This window comes from Gopherus flavomarginatus, chromosome 1 (assembly GCF_025201925.1).
Source record: "Gopherus flavomarginatus isolate rGopFla2 chromosome 1, rGopFla2.mat.asm, whole genome shotgun sequence".
In the NCBI taxonomy this organism is placed as follows: domain Eukaryota; kingdom Metazoa; phylum Chordata; order Testudines; family Testudinidae; genus Gopherus; species Gopherus flavomarginatus.
In genome coordinates, this window is record NC_066617.1 from 233,024,823 (window position 1) to 233,045,856 (window position 21,034).

At 38.5% G+C, this 21,034-nt stretch overlaps 2 protein-coding genes and 1 long non-coding RNA gene across 14 annotated transcripts in view; 2 read left to right on the top strand and 1 right to left on the bottom strand.

The window, feature by feature from the left end:
* GPM6B (glycoprotein M6B) overlaps nt 1–4,062 on the top strand; it is a 143,768-nt gene extending 139,706 nt beyond the window's left edge. For 5 of the 7 annotated variants that reach the window (XM_050964431.1, XM_050964460.1, XM_050964449.1 and 2 more), the window contains one exon: nt 2,123–4,062. In XM_050964431.1, coding sequence (XP_050820388.1) covers nt 2,123–2,272 — 150 coding nt within the window. In that variant the 3' untranslated portion in view covers nt 2,273–4,062. Of the gene's footprint in view, nt 1–486 lie in introns of all 7 variants that reach the window. The other 2 variants (XM_050964440.1, XM_050964470.1) reach the window with 1 other exon arrangement.
* A 1,526-nt stretch (nt 4,063–5,588) lies between these two features.
* Nucleotides 5,589–5,916, top strand: LOC127056731 (uncharacterized). Its single transcript, XR_007775885.1, has 2 exons — nt 5,589–5,688; nt 5,735–5,916. It is a non-coding gene; the product is annotated as an uncharacterized LOC127056731 (long non-coding RNA).
* Nucleotides 5,751–21,034, bottom strand: part of OFD1 (OFD1 centriole and centriolar satellite protein) — a 63,484-nt gene continuing 48,200 nt past the window's right edge. For 3 of the 6 annotated variants that reach the window (XM_050963442.1, XM_050963454.1, XM_050963458.1), the window contains 6 exons: nt 17,322–17,422; nt 12,738–12,857; nt 11,152–11,309; nt 10,310–10,495; nt 9,211–9,315; nt 5,751–6,445 (listed from right to left, as the gene is read on the bottom strand). In XM_050963442.1, coding sequence (XP_050819399.1) covers nt 6,413–6,445; nt 9,211–9,315; nt 10,310–10,495; nt 11,152–11,309; nt 12,738–12,857; nt 17,322–17,422 — 703 coding nt within the window. In that variant the 3' untranslated portion in view covers nt 5,751–6,412. Of the gene's footprint in view, nt 6,446–9,210; nt 9,316–10,309; nt 10,496–11,151; nt 11,310–12,737; nt 12,858–16,566; nt 16,683–17,321; nt 17,423–21,034 lie in introns of those variants that run through there. The other 3 variants (XM_050963453.1, XM_050963448.1, XM_050963456.1) reach the window with 3 other exon arrangements.

The following is a 21,034-nucleotide window of genomic DNA, read 5'->3' on the forward strand; positions in this document are numbered from 1 at the left end:
TCCTGCGTCTGGGATTTTTAAACTTGAGCCATCTCTCTGCCCAGTCCCTCCCTTTTTTTTGGTTTGCAGTGAAGGGTAGTATGTAAACCTGTTACTCTGCTTGTCTGAACCTAGGAAACTTGGGGTCAGGTCACTGGTACTGGGCCTACAAAAGCTACTTAGGCAGCAAGTGGAAACGTAGCTACTAATAAGATGGCATGTTTCACTTGTTTTCTTACAGTAAGGGACTATTGGAGCTATCAACTTTTAACATCGCATTAGCCAAATTCAGGGGTAATATTCACTATTCTTCCACTGTCTCTGCCCCGAGGCCACTGTAGATTATATCTAAAACTGAGTAGCAAAATATTTGCTTAGTACAAGTCTTGAATCATCATCTGAGACAGAGTTATGTCTGTCATAGAATTGATCAAAAAATTGCCCAAGAGGGCTTGAGCCGTCATCTTATTGTATCTTACTCTCCTCTATTTTGTTCTTTTCCACCAGCTGATCTACATGATGGCTACCACATATAACTATGCTGTTTTGAAGTTTAAGAGTCGGGAAGATTGCTGCACTAAATTCTAAATTGCATAAGCCCAGTAAAGAGCTGCATGCATAGCCTGAAATACCACTGACACTCTAGACTAAGAGTCTAGCTTTTCAATTTTGTTACAGTAATTTGTAAATAGCTTCAGTAAGCATCGTTTAGCATATCAGATTAATAAAATGACTTATTGTATATGAATTTTGATGTGGATGAGATCTGGCTATTTTCTGAACGTTGAGAGGATTCAGTTACTTTACTTGTTGCAAATCATCCTCTGAAGGCAGGAGTTATTAAATGAAAGACATCCTAACAGTTATTTCTCAAACAAATTTTTAAACGGCAGTGATTGATTAGTTATTTTTCTCTCTCCTCTGCACTAATTTCAGTAGTAAGAATAAAGCATATATTATAGATGGTCTGCAAGGGACCAGGTTGATTAGAATAGTGCCAGTACATAGCTGTTTGACTGACCTGCAGTACCATGTGTTTACAAATCTATTTTTAAAAAAAGATTCCCTACACATGTGCCGGTATTTCCAGTGTATAGATGACATAGTCACAAGGTACAGCCTATTAGTGAGGCTTTAGGAAACTCTACAAGAATTGAAACTTCAATCTAAATTTTCAAGTAACTGCCAAATCATGCTTTCTCTGGGAAAAGAAAATACCATTCTATAGCACTGCGTAAAACAATCACTTTCCTTTTTGGACCCCAAACTGACTGTAAGAAACAGCATTTAGGTAATTTCTGTGCTGGCACTGTTTTATGAAGTAGTAACTGATTTCTCAGTAGCCAGATCTCAAAATATAAGTTTGACTGTATGAGAAGTGAAACTGCTTAGACCAACACTATTGAAAAGGCACAAAAGAATCAAGGTGTTTTCAGCTGTAGATTTTTCTTGCATGAAATTTGGTGAAAAGATGGCAAAAGATTTTTACTGTGCAAATTGAAACAATTTCTATATATGCTTAAACTTTACCTGAAAGTAGAAAATGGGAGTTTTAAAAAAAAAAGGTTATAAAAATGCCACCACTAAGATTTGTTAACTCAGACTGCATGCTTTTACTTATCGTTTCGGACTCACGTTTCCTAATTTAATTTACCCATGTTAAAATGTAGCTTTTTATCATTCATAGTAAATGTTTACAATTTTAGCTTCTTTGGGGGGGTTGAATGGGACGGGAGGGAAATCTCACCAGAATCTTTGCACTACATGTGTTTAAAGAAAAACACCACAAACTTAAGCATCAGTTGACTCTAAGCTTCAGAGTATATATTTGCCAAATACAAAAAGCTGCTTATATTTTTGCTTCCTTTTTTCCTGTATTGCATTTTAACAGATCAGTAAAACTCTTTAGCTCATTTTTACTACTTCTGCATACTAACACTCTCTAGCTAGCTTTTAATAAGCAAACTAGAAGATAAGCATGCAAAATTCTAGAAGTCAATTGAAATGAGCCTCTGTGCTGTTTAATAGCAGAATGCTTATTAATGTAGAATAACTTTTGTTTAATGAATGTCTTAATCTCACTAGCAGCTCGCTTTGCCTCTTGACATGCTCACTAGCCATCATGCTCACCCTTCTCTTCCAGATCCACTTCCTCATGATACTGTCTTCTAACTGGGCCTACTTAAAGGATGCAAGCAAAATGCAAGCTTACCAAGATATCAAAGCAAAAGAAGAGCAGGAGCTTCAAGATATCCAGTCTCGGTCAAAAGAGCAACTCAATTCATACACATAAAAGTTTGCCAGAGTAATTCAGCAGAAGAATTTTGTAGTTCTGACAAATCGTCAAACAACTGCTCCGCAGTACAGATGTATGTCTACCAAACAATCTAATACAGAAGTGTAAAAACTTCACATTCAAGCTCCTGGAACATGTTCAAAGGGAAACCTTCCAGTGGGTAACCTTCCTTTCTTTAGTATACAGATTTAGAGGTTTCAGGTCCAGCCATTTTAAAAGGCAACACTTTGTAACAAGTGACCAGTTAGTCATCCTTTTGAGACTCTTGGTATTCAATAATTCTTGTGGCCTAAAGCTCATCCACAAAATTGTAGTGGGTGACCCAAAACAGCAAGTAGCAGGAGATTTATGGCCATAAATAACTGCACAGTTATGAGATGTGATAAAACAATTATCCCAGTTCTATACCAAATGAAACTGTTGCTAGCTCATCAGATTTTTCATAGCATATGTTTATTTACTGATACAATCTCAGCATGTAATAAACCAGCTGATTCATTAAAGGGCAAGTGTATGTATAACTAAAAACACTTTTTTATGGGCTGAAGCCCAGAAGTCCATTTTCAGAGCCACATCTTTTTCAATAATGCTATAGTGAGCCACTGTCATTCTACTGCACTTACTATCTGCGTAAGCTGGGTAATTGCTCAGCTGCTCCAAGTTTTAATTATTTTTATTAATTGATGGATTGATCTGTTGATGGACTGCAGATGCCTGTCAGGATAATGATCCCCTTCTTTGAAAATAAATGTCAGCTTTGCCTTAATATTTATTTTCTATAAATGCCTTAGCATTTATATAGTAGCAGGAGACCATTATCTGTATTATTAAGCAAAAAGTGTTACCTTATTAAAATGAAACTGATTTGACTATTCCAAATGAGCAGACTAGTGAATTTGCAATGTTTCACATAAGCTATTAAAAAAAATACAGCCATAAAGCAGACCACTGGTCAGCCACCTTTCTCTACTTCGGTGCTTAAGTTTATAGCCAGTGTTTATTCATTTTCTCTTTATAAATCACAAAAAGCAAGTATGGTGGTCAGCAAAAAATCTGGGGCCATGTTAAAGTCATTTCCCATAGCAGTCTGCCTTCATTTTGTTTTTTCAGAAACATTCAGTGATATCTTGAGTATTAGTAATGGGTATAGTTGGTGTGTGTTTTTGTTCTTTACAAAATATATATAAGTATGGGGGAAAAAATCAAGTATCAGTCATTTGAAAAAAAATTAAATGGTAAAGTCAAGTTATATTCCCATGTTAAGTTAATGTGTGGTTTGATTAGTTTTGACTGTTGGCTGATTATTAAAATAAAAAAGAAGCACAAATTTGTTTAGTTAAGTCAACACTAAGTTGTGGACAGACATTTTTCAAGTATTACCTTACGGTTAAATTTTTTGGTTAAATGCCTAAAAGTCTAATTTGTCAGTTTTTTAAAAAGGGGCAAAGTGTATGTAGAGCAGATGACAGTGTAGCCTAGTGTTTGTTTTACCTGTTGCATGAAAGAGAAACATTTCTACAGCAATGCAGGTGATATTCTAGCCCAGTGTTTGCATAAGGGTAATGGAGGCAGTGTCTTAAAGCCTAATTCTTTTCTAGTTCGATGTAGCTATTACTGGGAGTTTTCTGAAGTTTTGTTTAAGTAGTCTAATATTTTTATGTAAAGAGCATTAAATTTTGCTATGTATAAATTTTTGTAACCTAACAGTGAATCAATATTTTCTATCAGTGCCAAGGGCTTTCTGTAGCTATATCCAAGTGTTACAATAAATATTTGTAGATAATAGACACACCACTTGTCTACACTTATTTTAAGACTCTTTTTAGACAATTATAGCTATACAAACAATGAGTTACTTTATTTGGATGAATTTTACATCTTAGGATGAACTATCAGAGATAAATTCAAAAGATGTGAGTAAAATAATTCAATATTTACTGAATGTATCACCAGACTGGGGAGAAATGGTACCAGGACTCTGTTTCGAGGTGGCATACCACAGGCTGTAGATGATTCCATTGTGATAATAGCCCACAACTGCTACAGCATTTTAATGAACAAATTCAAGTCGTCATGTACAACGAAGTGCTTTTCATAAGTTCTTAAAATCAAACTAATATCTTAGGCAGTAAACATATAAGACAGAAGACCATGTGCCTGATGTAATTATTTTTCTTCCTATTTCGTTCTTGAGCGCTATATAAGATGGGAAATGTCCCTACCTCTCAATGCTCAGCTGCTATCCCAAAGCACTCTGAACACACAAATTGCAGGGCTCTGCTGTGAAGTTACCTATACATATCCTCTTGGGCTAAATATTAATTTCTCTGCCTTTAACTTTTTTTTTAGTAAATGACATTTCTTTCTATTTGCTTTTTTTAAAGGGATACAAACTTAAGTATGGCCAACTTGACTTCCCAATAGTGACTGTGGCTGAATGAAGAATCAGTCAGTTTGTATATTCATTATTACAACTCATGCACTCAGTTTTACAGAAAAAGATTGCTAGCCCTGCAACCACTGAGTCAAGCTAGGATTTCCTCCTTGTTACATGTTATCAGTAACCATGACCCAAATCAAGTACACTACTAGTTGCACCTTCACTGTACCTACTGTATAGTAATGTGGTTCTCAAACTTATTTGATTATGCCCCCCTTCTTTGTGGCTGTAGTAGTTTACACCTCCTGCCACACAAGTACATACACAAATCTATGCAGCAGTAGCGCTTCAGTTGAGGTATTTTGTTTCTGTTGCACGAGTGAGCCAACAAGCCATTGTAATAAGAGCAAAAGCAAAACTGCGATTGTGGTCCATACATACAATTAAATGCACACACCACATCATAGCAAATGGATTGAGATGACCACAATGGTCCTCTCTGACCTTAAGTCTATGAAGGTAAAGTTTGTACAGCATTATACAAAGTTATCTGCACAAAATGCACAGCACTAACTGAGGACCTGATCGATCTGGAGAAGTCAGCTTTGCTAGTTATTTATTGCTGGTGGTAAAATGTGTGCAGTAAGGGGATTCCCCCCCCCCAAAAGTCTCTCATTCTTGCTCCCCAGTTTGAGAACCTCTGGAGTAGTACATACTGTTGCTTTAACATATTTACCCACAAACCAAAGAGTACGTCCATATTACACAGATTACCAGTTGGAAATTCTGTACCTCAATAATGAGAACTTCACAGAGCACAGGTGACACATTTTATTATAAAATACCAGAACAGTCTAAAATGCAAACCTAAAAAAATGTAGAGGATTACGACAGTCATGCTCGTACCCTCTCTCCTATGGAATACTTAAGATACCAGCAGCGAAACAGTAAGAAGCTCACCTTTTAAAGTGTATTTTTCTCCCCCCCCCCCCCCCCGGCCTCTTGCTGCTGCTTTAGAAAAGTACTTAAACAAGTTATCTCCAGTGAAAAACCACACGAATCTAAAGGTGGTCTCAAAGAAACAGTTATCAGGTATCTATCCATCAGAATGCATTAAAAATTTTAATCATAATTGACATCTGAGTCCTTGTCTCGCAGATAGTCATCTTGACATGCCATTTGTGAAACCAGCAATATAAGCATGCTGGAAAAGACACTCACTTTCAAATCTACTTTGTTTGAATTTTCATTTATCATTTAATCTTTAAAAAACTCTTTTCTTACGGCAGGATTGTATTTTTTAAAAGTCACCTAATTTATCTGAAAAAATGTTGAACTGCTTTACATCCTAATAGAATAGGCACCTTTGCTTTTCAGTCACAGCCCAGAGCTTTTTCATGAATACGAAAACAAACATACTTTCTGATCAACAGGCTGCAGTAACTCCTAAAATATTTTGTGAAGATAGGGGAAAGCTTAAAACACAAAGGTTAGGCCATGCACTTATGGTTTTAGCAGCTATTAGTACTACCAGTCATAGTAGATTTGTCTAAAATTACTCATTTGGGATAATGTATTTTTAAAAGGCTAATTTTTCTTAATATGAACATGTTAAACTTTAATTCTGATCCTCAGCTGAAACTATTGTGCATGAAAATATTCAGTTCTGGTGGTGTAGTGACTGTTATACATAACTTCACACCATCTTCCATGGTGCTGGTCATTAGGAGATAGTAGCTGCTATTCACCAGAAGTCTTCATCCGGTTCTCCATGAGAGACGCCTGCAGCACTAAATGTGGGATGGAAGGGGAAAGGAATTATGAATTAGTTCTGAAGCATTCTTCTACCTGAAATTTACTCATGGGTCTAAACAGTTTTCCTTCCTACTAGAAAGTTCCACTTGCCTGAGATTTAAGAAGGGACAACCTCCTACCTCTGGCTTTACAAATCAGCCTTTCAAATTACAGTGACATCGTCAATAGTCCCAGGCAGTAAGTGGATTCTTGAAAATTAGTATCAGTGTCTGAGCATAAACTTCTGACAATGAAATCATCCTATCAAAAAATAAGAGGGTACTACTGATTTGTGAATCATAGAATATCAGGGTTGGAAGGGACCTCAGGAGGTCATCTAGTCCAACCTCAACTAAATCATCCCAGCCAGGGCTTTGTCAAGCCTGACTTTAAAAACCTCTAAGAAAGGAGACTCCACCACCTCCCTAGGTAACCCATTCCAGTGCTTCACCACCCTCCTCATGAAAAGGTTTTTCCTAATATCCAACCTAAACCTCCCCAACTGCAACTTGAGACCATTATGCCTTGTTGTGTCATCTGCCACCACTGAGAACAGTCTAGATCCATCCTCTTTGGAACCCCCTTTCAGGTAGTTGAAAGCAGCTATCAAATCCCCCCTCATTCTTCTCTTCTGCAGACTAAACAATCCCAGTTCCCTCAGCCTCTCCTCATAAGTCATGTGCTCCAGCCCCCTAATCACTTTTGTTGCTCTCCATTGGACTCTCTCCAATTTTTCCACATCCTTCCTATAGTGTGGGGCCCAAAACTGGACACAGTACCCCACACAAGGCCTCACCAATGTCAAATAGAGGGGAATGATAACATCCCTCGATCTGCTGGCAATGCCCCTACTTATACAGCCCAAAATGCCATTGGCCTTCTTGGCAACAAGGGCATACTGTCAACTTGTATCCAGCTTCTCGTCCACTGTAACCTCTAGATCCTTTTCTGCAGAACTGCTGCCTAAGCCATTCGGTCCCTAGGCTGTAGCAATGCATGGGAGTCTTCTGTCCTAAGTGCAGGACTCTGCACTTATCCTTGTTGAACCCCATCAGATTTCTTTTGGCCCAATCCTCCAATTTGTCTAGGTCCCTCTGTATCCTATCCCTACCCTCCAGCATATCTACCACTCCTCCTACTTCAGTGTCATCGACAAACTGGCTGAGGGTGCAGTCCACGCCATCCTCCAGATCATTGATGTTACATTGAATAAAATTGGCCCCAGGACTGACCCTTGGGACACTCCGTTTGGTACCAGCTGCCAACTAGACCCAGAGCTGTTGATCACTACCTAAATGCAGATAGATAATAGACTGTTTTTGTTAGATGGAGATCCCTTCTTGTCACCATTCATGTACAACCTTACGTAACACAGCGTTCAGCATGTGAGAGGGGAGAAATATAAACTGTCTGCACTACGTGCTAGAGATGTAATTTCCTTTGCTAGTCTACACATGCTTGTGCTAGCTCACATTGACCAATACGAGTATAAATAGTGCAGCTGCAGAAGCCTGGGTAATGGCACCGGAGGTTGGGTTAAGCTAGTCTGGTCAGGGCAGGGTATTTACCCACCAGTTTCAGGTGGATTTCTATGGGGTATGGCTCAGCTGTGCCTCCGCTGCCAAAGAGAGCTAGCACAAGCGGGGGAAGTCACACCACTACCTTGTAATGTAAACACTGCTACAGTAAGGAAGACACACTTTAGTTACAACTTAAACATTTATTGCATAATTTAAATTTGTATCTTCTTGAGTAAATGTATCTTATTAAACCATTCAAACTTCTACTGAAACACTCCAGCTATATCTGCTTTTTCTAATCTGTACCAGGGTTACTCTAACTTCCAATGATTTCAATGGAAAGACCATCATCATAGGTGAGGCGCAGAAGCATTAGCAGAAAAAGCATTAAAATACCCTCTAGTTTTAGCTAAGCATATAACAACCAATCATTGAGAAGCAGGGATAGTTCAAAATTTACTTCAACAATTAGCTCTTTATGTAAAAATTCAGACAAGCCCATCCACTCAAGCATAACATTCCACCACTCTTATTTGCAATTAAAAAAAAAAACCCACAGATCTAATAGATGGAATGAAAAAATGGGCTTTGTGGGATCGCTTAGGAACCTGTGTAATGGGATAAGGAATCTTTTACACATCATTGGCTCAGAACTGAACCGAACGAGTTTTTTTTTTCCAACAACACTTTCCTGGTCTACCTGAAATAAATTGTAAATCACAATCCAGTGCCAGAACGAGCAAATATAAACATAACCAAACCTAGTCTGCCAATTTGGCACTCTCGTTTGTTAGCCTTGCAGAGCTGTTAGGCAATAAGAGTGTCATTAACCCACAGGAATTCTCTGAAGCTCTGGGCAATGTGGAGGTTGTGCTGCTGCTGTCTCATCGATGAAGGGCTAATCAGCAGGGCTATCTCCCTTGAATACAGTTGCTTAACATCATTGTAAATTGGGGTGTTTGTAATAATTTCTTCACCCAAGAGAAGAGGGCTGCATTTTTCTAAGGGAAATTAAAGAAAAAAACTAGTCTTCTTTACTTACAAGGATACCTAACTTCAGCATATTCCTTTTGATCTACTTGTTCAGGAGAAAGGTTTGTCTAAAAGTTATGTATGAATTTCATTTTAAAAGGCAGACAAGTTAACTATAAATCAAACCACAACTATCACATTAATAAAATGAGTCATATTTTCAAGTAACTGAAATACGATTTCTGTGACTCCTTAGTAATTAATAATACCTTAGCTTTAAATAACAATTGTATCCAGCCTGACCTGTCATCTTTTTCACTAGACAGAAGTCTCTCTATCAGTGATACTTCTTCCACTTCCTCTTTTTTGGAGCTCTGGCAGACAAGAGAAAAGCATTAAATTTGGTTCTTTGGCCTAACTTTACAAACATCGTAGTACTTTTGTAGCATATGATCTTACAGAGAGCTTAAGCACGTAGCATTTGTTCACAACAATAGTTTATGTATTTATGTAGTTTTATGCACACCCCATGACTTTTTAAATAATGTCTTATAGAAGAGCAAGCACATTGCCAGCAATATGGTATTACATCCCAGAAGTAACGATGTTTGGGGATACAAAATGTGAACCACTTCTGAAAAGAAACTTATAAAATAATTTTATTACATAAAAAATGGAATTTTTTATGACAATCCACTAACTGGAATGCTTCAATGGAATTTTTTTAAAATCATATACTTACTTGTTCTCTCAGGGCTAAATGTCTAATTTTTGACATCCATTCATCCGGAAGCTATTTCACACCTGCAATTTTTGTGCATGCAGAAGCAAACCCAATTTCTGCAGAAATGGGTTGTGGAAGTATAAATTCTATCGTGTGTTATGTGCATTATGCATACCAACTAGCGAACATGCATTATGTATACTGACTAGTGAACGTGCAAGAGGCGGTCTCTCTAAAAATTAGGCCCTCAGTTTTAACTATCCTGTTTATATACAAAATTTTGAAACCATTAATTTCTAACTACACTAAATACACATGTTCTGTTGTTCTGTATTACTGTTTGACATGATGCAATATAGCTGGGCACAGCCTTATATAAGAAATGTAATCTTGTCGTTCCCACATGACCTAGGCAAAACCCCTTGGGAAGGCAGATCTCCAGCAGTGAACATTATTATAAACTTGCTCCTCTTCTCACAATTTGTTACTCTAACTTTCACACTGAAAATGAAGACGACCAAATTGAGTTGACAGTATTCTCCACCTCATGATCCATGGATATATTGTAATTCAGACAAAACATTGTCCTCCAGAGTCACACTTTGAAATCACCCTTTTACTGCCTACAAGTTTTGGTATATCACCTTGTCTGTCAGCTCCTGCTCTCTGCTCTGCTGTATCAGTTTCATGTATTTTTCTAGTGGATTAGGATGAGGGTCACACAAATTGTCTTCTGCATCAGGATTACTGATTTCTGACTCTTCCACTTCACGGTCTGTCTTTTTGTCGTCTTCTTCTTCTTCACTTTTCAACGAATCTTGGATCAACTTCTAAAAAACACAACAAAAAAGCAACACACTTAAAACTGACCAGTCAGTTCAAAAATATTTCAATCAGGTTTTAACTCAACATGTTTATATATGAAGTTCTGTACATTGCCAGTCTAATCTAGTAATCTGTGCTCCAGTCTGAATGGAGTGTTTAATGTGACATGTACCATATTTACTCACACTTTTGGGATAGGCCAGATCATGCAATCCTTGCTCAGGCAAAGTCCATTGTAGTCAATGGGAGTTTTACTTAAGTAGAGACTGAGGGACTGGGTATTAGATATCACATTATTTTTTCATTCAGTTTGTTCCAATCTGAGAGCCAATTTAGAAAACAGTCTCTAGCTTTGGCTGAGAATAAACCAAACCCTGTCCAGGTTGAAACCAATGCCACACAATAGTATCACATATTAACATGAATTACTGGACAGCAAGCTTTTAATCTGGGGAGAAATTTTAGAAACAAAAAGTTTAGTTATTATGTAGCTACAGAACTATTATAAATGAGAGTAAATCCAAGCTAAACTATTCTATGTTAAATTCACATAGAAAAAACAACGTAGGAAGTCATCTAGGATTGCTATGGGGCTTATTTAGTTTAAATTATATGGTATAACAAAGTTGCATTCCTGTCAGAAATTAAAATATTACATCACCATTTCTTCATTCAGTTTTTCTAGTTCTCTCTCCTCTCTTTCCAGTGCTTCCTGCCTTTCTCTCTGCCTTCTTTCGTCTCTTTCTCTCCTTTCTTCTGCCCATTTTTTCTCATTTTCTTCTCTTTTCTGTTCTTCAGACTGGCTTTGATCAACTACTGCTGAGACAAAATTATTTCTGTGCCATTTGACATTCACAGTGCTGTAATCAAGATTTGCAAGTGGCGGCTATTGAAATAAAGCGTGACATGCAGTTTGGTAATACAGTGAGTGAATTGGTAGTTCCAGTTGGGAAAGATGGAAAACAGACAAACAATTAAGCAGCAAATTGATTATGTAACCATTTCTGTATGGCATCTATAATAAACCTAAAAAACCTGGATGTGCAGTTTACACATGCACCATGTAACATATTGTTAATTTGAGCTAATTTAGCAGGCAATTTTTTTTTCAGTTATTAGGTCTTATCATCTTGCTGGTTACCGTGAAACTCCAAGAATTAAGCCGAAGAATAGGACAGTTTTATGATTAAAGCAGAGGAGAGGGAGTCAGGAGACCTGTGCATAATTCCCAGCTGTGCCACAAACTTCCAGAGTGACCTTGGGCAAGTAATTTGAGCCAATTTTTTCAAATCTGGACGACTAACCTAAAAGGAGATGAAATCCATATTTACAGTAGGCTTCTAAATAAGTGACTTGTCTTAGAAGCGGTAAACACACACAGCTCCCACTGAGGTCAATATGGATTTAGAGATGCCTGAGTTTTGGTTCTAAGTAGGAAAATGTTAACCTGAGCCTCTCCGTGCCTCAATTTCCTGATCTGTAAAACAGAGATGATACTACTTGTCTTCCCCATAAGGATGCCACAAGGTTTAATTCTTTAGTATTTGTAAAATGTTTTAAGATATTTGGATAGAAGAGGTTACAAAAATACGAAGTATTATAAAATAGTTATTTAGGAAAAACTATCACAGCACATAAATCTAGTTAAACCGGTGGAGTTTAAATGCTAAGACCATTTACTTCTATAAAGTAGTAATTTGTTACATGCACAAAATACCAGAAGCTGTTTGAAGCTAGAAAGCCTTCTGCCCACAACACCACCTTTGGGTAAGACTTGAAAACTACCTCCATACTAAGCAAGCTGTCCCAGACCATTCATTATATGTACGAAGCATTGGAGAATTAAGCGTGCTGCATTTAAACCATCTTTGTGTATCAATCTCTTAAGGTTTTATACTGACACCCTTTACAATAGTGATTATATACTGAGTGAATTGGTAAGCAAGACAAATCAGCAAATGCAGACACACATTAAGGGAAACCTTGAAGAAAGCTTCTCCCTAAAGAAGCAAAGATCATGAAATTAATACTGAGGCCAAAAAAAAGAAGTCTCTTCAGAACCCAAAAAGTAAGCTTAAAAAGATTAAATTAAAACAAAGTTAACAGAAGTACTGGTGAAAATCATCATCCTACAGTAAGTCAAGAATTAACAAACAAAGATGTATTCCTTCTTCTTTAGTACCTAAACACTAGCTTTGAGAAAAGTTTTCAACCACTTCAATACAGGTTTCTGAGCTGAGAACTCACTTAAATCCTGCTGTGAAGTGGCTCTTGCTGGCACAGCATTTGTGACATTGCTCCCATTGATGCTGTCTCCAGATGGATGCGACACATCACTTTCGAGCTGCTCTGGAATTTCCCCTTGATCTGGAGAAGAAGTTTGAACAATGGCCTCATTATTCTGTAATTATAATATGGGGTAAAGGAATGGACACAAAGTGTGGGAATGGCTGGAGTGAGAATACATAAATTTAAGCCATTAATTAAGCACTCTCCCCTCCAAACTCAACCACTTAACTGAAAATTAAGAACTATCAAGTAGGCTGCACTTGCTACTTTAATCATAATCATGGCATTGTTTGGCTTTGAAAACTAGTGGTAACACGTGTTTACTAAAGCTACTGGCACAACTGAAATCAATGTATACTTGTGAGATATAAGATTTTAAAAAATGCCTGTTCAACCTTAATTAGTCACACTTGTGTGTAATACATTAAGAGATAGTCTTTAATTACACGATCACATACAGTTTTTTCCACAGGACCCATCTCATTCAGGATGAAAGCTGCTCATTAAGTGAACACCAATGTTTTCTCCTCATTGTTCAATGTATGGCCTCAGGCCTTATTTATTACACACTATTCAAATCGTACTCTGAAGACAGAAGTATTCATTTCCTCATTGGCTTCTCTATGGTGCTCATTCCTATAGTATCTGAATGTTTCACAAATAATAATGAATTTATTTTCACAAGACCATTGTCAGGTAAGGGGGTGGTATCCCCATTTTACAGATGGAAAACTGAGATACAGATAAAGTCAGAAGTATCCACTAATTTTGGGTGCCCAATCTGAGATACCTAGGTCATTGAATTTTCATGGAACGTAGCATTATATCGCTTTTTATATGTTCCAAGCACTGCTCTCACTGACTTCAGTTGCAAATGTGTGTTCAGCACATCTGCAAGTCAGACCCAAATGTTTCAAGCAAAGTATCCAGAAAAAGATGAACATAAACCAAACTTTTGACAGGTAGTCTGTTAAGTGACTTGCCCAGCATCACATAGGAACTCTGGAATTCAACTGCCTTAATCATAAGACCTTCCTTTCTTTTTCTACAGTCCCCTGCCTCATTTACTACACACCTTCCAACTACTGCAACAAACGAGGCAGAGGTCTGTCACACAATAGCCTTCTTTGCTACACAACCCTGATCCATCCACAGAGCAGATCTATCTGGTGCACTGAATGAAACAGGCATCTTGTGGAAAAAACAGAATGTGATTACATAATTAAAGACTGTCTCATAATGCATACACACAAGAGGACAATTTTCCACAAACTTTTCCTCCTGAAGCACACATCTCGCACAGAAAATTCCTTCGAAAATAGTTAGAGTTTGGCAAAGTTATAAGCAACTGAAAACAGGAAGTCTCAGGCAACCTTAGTAATAGGTATTCATAAATTCTAACGCCAGAATGGACCATTGTGGTCTAGTCTAACCTCTTGTATAATGCAGGCCCTAGAACTTCCCCCAAAATAATTCCTAAAGCATATCTTTAGAAAAACTTCCAATCTCGATTCACCAGCCTCGTGTATAATGACACACAAATCTCATTCTTTTTCATGTATATCAGATAACCAATCATATGATTAACATACTCAAAAGCATCTGTTGGGGGGTTTTTTGGTTTTCTTTTAAATTAGTTTTAAATGATAACTTTGATTAATAATAAAGATATTACTTATTTTTTAGTCATTATCAACAATCACCATCAATATGTTGTTTTGTATACCCCCAACAGCAGAATTTCATGTGTGCAGACTGGCACAAGCAATGATGAAATAGCAAAACCATTTCTAATATTCTATGAGCAGAAAACAGTATTAACAAAAAGGTCTTTAAATAATCGAAGTCTAAAATGTCCATATATGTATAAACTATGCATATAAATGTATCAGAGTTCATATATTTGTAAAATCATAAAACACACTGCAAGAAGTATTAATGTCATTCTTCGGTTACTAGATCTTGGATCCAGCTTCTAAAATCAGTCATCCACACAGAAACAGAGAACTAGAACATCAACAGTAATGTATTCACCAAAATAAGACACTAACTAGTACAGCAAGAATGATCTTTATTTGCAACCAAAAAGCAACACCAATAACTATTTAGATAATAAAAAAAAATTATCTTGCTCTGTGTGCATCTTCATTCTTACAAGTGGGTAGAGAGTGCTAGAGAGTTTTTTATTGCTATGAGTTTGGAATAATTGTGCTGTCATGGTAATTATCTCCATCAATGATGGAATTCATTTTAGGATGGACTGGCAGATGGGCATTTCCTGTCTCCTCATGTCCCCTGGCACCATGTGCTGATATAGCTGCTACACCCTCCTTTTTTTCCCTTTCCATTTTTGCTCTTCTCCTTTTGTCTTAGTCCTTCATTATCTACTTCCCCACTTTCTGTACTTCCTGCTTTTCCTTTTTTATTCCTTTTTGCTTTTTATATGCTGTGGATAAGGTACGAGGTTAACGTGAAATTGTATGATATGAGATGTTATTGGATAAGGGTTAAGCAAAATTGCATGATGGGGTATGTTACAGGACTAAGAATCACATGCTGCTGGGTGCACGGAGGTTTGGACTCGTAGTGGAAACCCCTCCCAGACTGCCTGTTTGGAATTCAGGGGAGGGAGGAGGGGCGGAGAGGGGAGGTGTTAATTTGAAAGGTTGGTTTTTTGGCTTCTGAGGAGAGAGGGAGCAGGATCAGCAAGGGGGATGCAAAGGTAAATTTTGATCAGGAAGGGAAACACTGCTAGGCTCTTGTAAGATTAGGCTTTCCCTAGTGCAGTGGTCCTCAAACTTTTTATATGCGCCCCACCCCCCTTAACTGTAACAATCTGTTCAAACACACCCACCGGAGCCAGGGCCAGAACCGTCGTTAGGAGCCATGGTCGAGGTCAAGGGTCGGGAGCCGGGTCCAGGAGCAGGAGTGGAGCTGTGGACGGACGTGTGGCTGGGGGTGGGCCCAGGGTGTGGCAGAGCTGGGGGCAGAGCGGGGCTGGGTGGTACACTCTACACATCCCCCACAGAGGCTGGACCAACACCTGCCACATCCTCCTGAACATTCCTCTGTACTCCCCTAGGGGGATGTGCCCCAAAGTTTGGGGACCGCTGGCCTAATGGAGTAAGAAGTTAGGAAAAGCAGCCAGGATTGCCTGATATTTATTGAAAAGTGTTCTGAGAGGAAGTTTACAGGGGTAAAATGACTGTTCTAGTGCCACTGAGAAATTAATATGGAACAAGGTGTGTGCCCATGCAAAGGAAAGTTGGGGCATATGCTTTTCATGTTTCTTCTCTTTCTGCTCCCTTCCTCGTTTCTGATAGCTCTGACACCCTGACATTAGTACCACCCTTTCCCTCCCTCTGCACAGCAAACAGGAGGCTCCCAGGAGCAGCTCCAAGGCAGAGGGCAGGAGCAGCACATGGCAGTGTGAGAAGGGGCAGCTGAACAAAGGGACAGCCTGCTGGGCAGCTGCGGCACAGGGAACTTAGGGGAGCTGATAAGGGCTGCCAGTTCACTCTGGTTCCAAGCCCCCACCAGCTAGCTCCGATGGGCTGCTCTTTCTGCAAGCAGCAGACAAAGCAGGCAGCTGCCAAACAACATTATAAGGAAGCATTGCGCAACTTTAAACAAGCATGTTCTCTAATTGATCAGCGATGTAACAACAAAACAACATTAACCGGGACAACTTTAAGTCAGGAGTTACTGTATTTAAAAATTTTACAAAGAAAACTAAATGGAATGAATTAAAACTGATGATTAAAATAACTAAAACTAAGAGGAAAATCCACAGAACAGTTACCCACTTCATCAACTCATCACTGAACATAGCCATCATGTCTGCAGTGGTAAACAGAGCAACCTTAGAGATGTTTTATTTAGAGTTTAATACTGTGTTGATACCTAGGAAAGCAAGTAGGGAACTGTATCTTTGCTCCATGTTTTATGACCCCAACAACAATGCATGAACAATGCATGAATTGAGACAGTGTGACACCGGAAGCTAATGCTAATGCTGATCTCTGCATCCATATCTTTAAGAAGTATTCTACCTTTAACTGGTGGTCCTTCTCCCTCTATTTCTTTCTGTTTGTCAACAGTGAGTATAATTTGCTACCCAATCATGCAGCTTTAATAACAGTTTTCTCCAGTCTTTATTAACTCTAAACAACTGTGTTATCTGCAAATTCTGATACCTCAATATTCACCTTTTTCTCCACACAGAAACATTGTGTCATTGTAGTTAAGGTTGCACAGTTCTACTTGTATACTATATTAATAAATAATAAATAATAATAATAATAATAATAATATCCGAAAAGCTTAAACTGAAATCTCTGACATAACCTAAACTTGTCTTGTAACTTCTCCATCATAATATATTAAACAACATTTGTTTCTAATATGGATCCCTCAAGCACCTCTTGTTAACCCTTTGCTAATTTTAGGTTGAAAGGAATGGTTAACCTTAAGGAAAATAACCAGATCATCTACTCTTTCTATTTACTAAGTAACTGTCTGAAAAAACACACTGAAGCTTACACTTAAGAGAAGAATTATGTTCTTCGAGGTCCTCATATGCTAGCTTCTCTGGCTTTGAAGAGTCATTGAAGTCCTGATTATCAGCTTGCTGTTCATGAAGACTGAAAGTGGGGAGGAAAAAGAACATGAATTAAAAGGTTTAATAACCAAAACGTCAATTACATCAGCAGGTAAAGATTTGAACATAGTCTGTAGTACCTATGACTAGCTACAGACTAAGAAAATTGTAAAACCACATAAGCAAACTAACGTGTAAGTCAGAATTCACATGATATGGAATTTAAATACAGTAACCTAATCCTGACCACATTCAGGTATGAATGCAAGACTAAGCTCTTGGATAAGACCTTCCCCCTTCAGTCTCTCTACAAAACATACCCACAATTGGGAAGTGTGAAATACATATAAAAAGAAAGATATACTATGAAATGGAGTTGAAAACAGGAAGAGAAAACAAAAAACAAGAAAGAAGGCAAAAAGGATCACACATACAATGAGGAGAGAGATTAAGAATTGCGCCCTTTTAACCACACGCAGTTTTGTAGTTTAGTTTTGTCCAGTGCTTGGAGGCCATGATAGTCCATTAGATTAGATAGCCTTTCATACCTGAAACCACATTTTACAATCCTTCTTTGGCCCAATGGAAAATGAGTTTTTTCGTGTCTCTTTCTAACTGCTACTGGGGATTTGTCTATAACAGTATCGAGTATAATACACCCAGTGTAACACAGCTAGCAATCTCTTCTCCAGAAAGTAGAAAGAGACCTGCAGGTTACAAATGAGATGCCCTGTAGCACTATGTGCAGAAGCTTGTCAGCACCTGGCTGTATTAGTCTTTCACTATAAGCATAAACAGAAAATATTAATAAAAAGTCTAAGGAATAAGTTTTTTATGGGTGAGGAGAAAGAAGGATACATAAAATGTACAGGCTCTAAGAGATAGCCTGAGGGAAAAACACTCCTAGCAGTGTTGGGTCTGCCATTTCAGAAAAGTGGCTCAATACACAGAAAAACCCTGTAAATTACACACACCATCTACTGCTGTCAAATATAAGTGGTATTTCTAGAACTACATAATCTAGATGATGTACAATCACTATATAATCTATATTAAATGGTTTTGAATCTCTCCTTTAGAGAAATTTTTGTCTGTTGGGTATATATTATCTATCTAGCGTACAAGGACACATGCCACTTTGTATAATATTGCTAGTGTTATATCCTGTAGAAGTGTTAGGAAGGCATGGAATTCAATGAGACAGATTTAGTAAACAAAAGTAAGAGGTTTGTCTCATTAATGCAATTATCTACAATAATCTCAAATGATTTTCACAAATAATTTTGTCACAGCAATATGGACTGTATCCAGTATCAACAACATTCCACAAAACAGCTAATGGTGTCTCAGTCAACAATAAATTATTAGAAAAATGGATTTAAAAACTATTATTCTGCGAAACAAAGATTTATATAAATGTTCTTTATGGACAGTAAAACTGGCAGCCTAACCTAAAATCGAAATATTCAATCCTTAAATTTTTTAGGAATCAGCATTAAAGCTGCAGTAATCAAGCCTATATCTAAGATGAGCGAGAGATGGAAGGTCTCATGTAAAGGGCTCATCCCTGTCCTTCTGATGATACCAATGTACTTTGGGAATAACCGTAAAGTAAACAATACTTCCTACAGAGCCAGAATACTAGAAATGCAATCCTTTCTCCTAAGGGAAAGAAGGAGTTGCTTTTATTCACTTCTGTCCCACCCACTCGCAGGTTGGGACAGGAAATTAACTGTAGTGCGAGTGTCTTGAGAACAGACATTTTTCCCAGTGATGGATGAGGTGTTCTCTTTTCATTGTCTTTCTGGTGTTCTGGGCAGAATACGGACCACTCTACTGAAAATACACCAGATTTTCAACACTTGGGAGGCAGTATCATGGTTTCTTTTTTTTGTTAGCTCCTCTTCCCTCTTACTAACTTTACTCAGCTATCTAAATCCTATCAACTATGTGACATTTATCTGATGCTTGGACTGAACAACTGGAAAAAGCCCACACATTTATTGCCGTACTTCAGAAAAAAAAATTTGTTGCATGCTATAGCCATTTCCTCTTACAATATTCTGAGATGAACAGCACTTAACCCTCAACTGGTGAGGTCTATCCTGTGAGATAGTGGGGACAGCATGAAAGAATGGAATAGTGGAAGGTGAGACACTGTGGCAATAGGATAAGCATGGACCTACCTAAGAGGCCCCAGAAAATTCCAACCAGTTCTTTTCAAGACCAAGAATCAAAAGCTCCCTAATCTGTAATTGTATAAAATACAAAAATAAATTATCTGTATCTCATTTAAAATGAGTACAAAGGAGTTGATTGTTCCAGAAAAAAATAAGGACAAATGAGCACTTGCTATGGCAACCCAAGCCTACAACTGCCTATCCTTCAACAGCGGTCTTGGAGGGTAGGTGGTTGGGTGAGTGACAATCCTGCAAATGATCTTTCAGAAAAACAGAATTACAAGATAAGTAATCGTCCCTTCTTTCAAGACACCACCTATGCAGGACTCTCACTCTTTGAATGTAGCTGACCTCCAGGAAGTTTCTCAAGGAACAGGGCCTGGTTTAGGGACAGGTAACTGCCTGGGGTACTGGGCTTGGGGGGCACCGGGCTCAGGGTGCTGTTTTTGTTGTTAGCAACACTTTTGCTAACGTGGATAGGTTTGAGGATTCTGCTCATGCTGCTGGTCACGAGTGGTGAGCACAGGTTTTTGAAGTTCAGGCTCATTAAAACATATCTTTGATCGATGATGGCCGACAAGAAACTAATGTCGCTTTATCGCTTGAAAATGCCATTGGTCACTCTTTGGATCTCTCTGGTGGTGTGCTGCAGTTCACAAGGGCAAAGGCGAGAAAAGTGACCCTTTGAACTAAAGGACTAGGGTTAACATTCTAAGGCTGACATCTACTCTAACACTATATAATACTAGTCCATCCAATGTTGGTGCACAGTTCAGTTTCTTGATGTTAGTACATTTCAGTTATTCTTAAAATTAAAAAGTTTCTAAAAGCTTAGAGGAAACCAATTTTTTTATTTGCTTATACATGGCATGAATAAATACAAATTCACAGATCCTAGCATGCAAATTTATCATCTTATATGACAGGGATAAATCACGCATGCAAGTCATGAAATCGGCTACAAATGCAATAAAAAATAAGGTATTCAAAAGTTTAACAAATGTTGGGGGAGAGGGACACCAAAGATGCTCCTTGCCTGGGGCGCTATTTGGTCTAGGGTAGTGTTTCTCAAACTGTGGTCGCCGCTTGTGTAGGGAAAGCCCCTGGCGGGCCGGGCAGGTTTGTTTACCTGCCTCGTCTGCAGGTCCAACTGATCACAGATCCCTGGCTGCGGTTCTCTGCTCCAGGTCAATGGGGGCTGCTGGAAGCGGTGTGGGCCAAGGGACTTACTGGCTGCCACTTCCAGCAACCTCCATTGGCCTGCAGCGGCAAACCGCGGCCAGTGGGAGCCGCGATCGGCCGGACCTGCGGACGAGGCAGGTAAACAAACTGGCCCGGCTCGGCCCACCAGGGGCTTTCCTTACACAAGTGGTGACCCCAGTTTGAGAAACACTGGTCTAGGGTCAGCCTTGGTCAGGAAGGCTTTGGTGCTGTTCTGTTTTTTTTTTTTGGGGGGGGGGGGGGGAGGGAGGGGT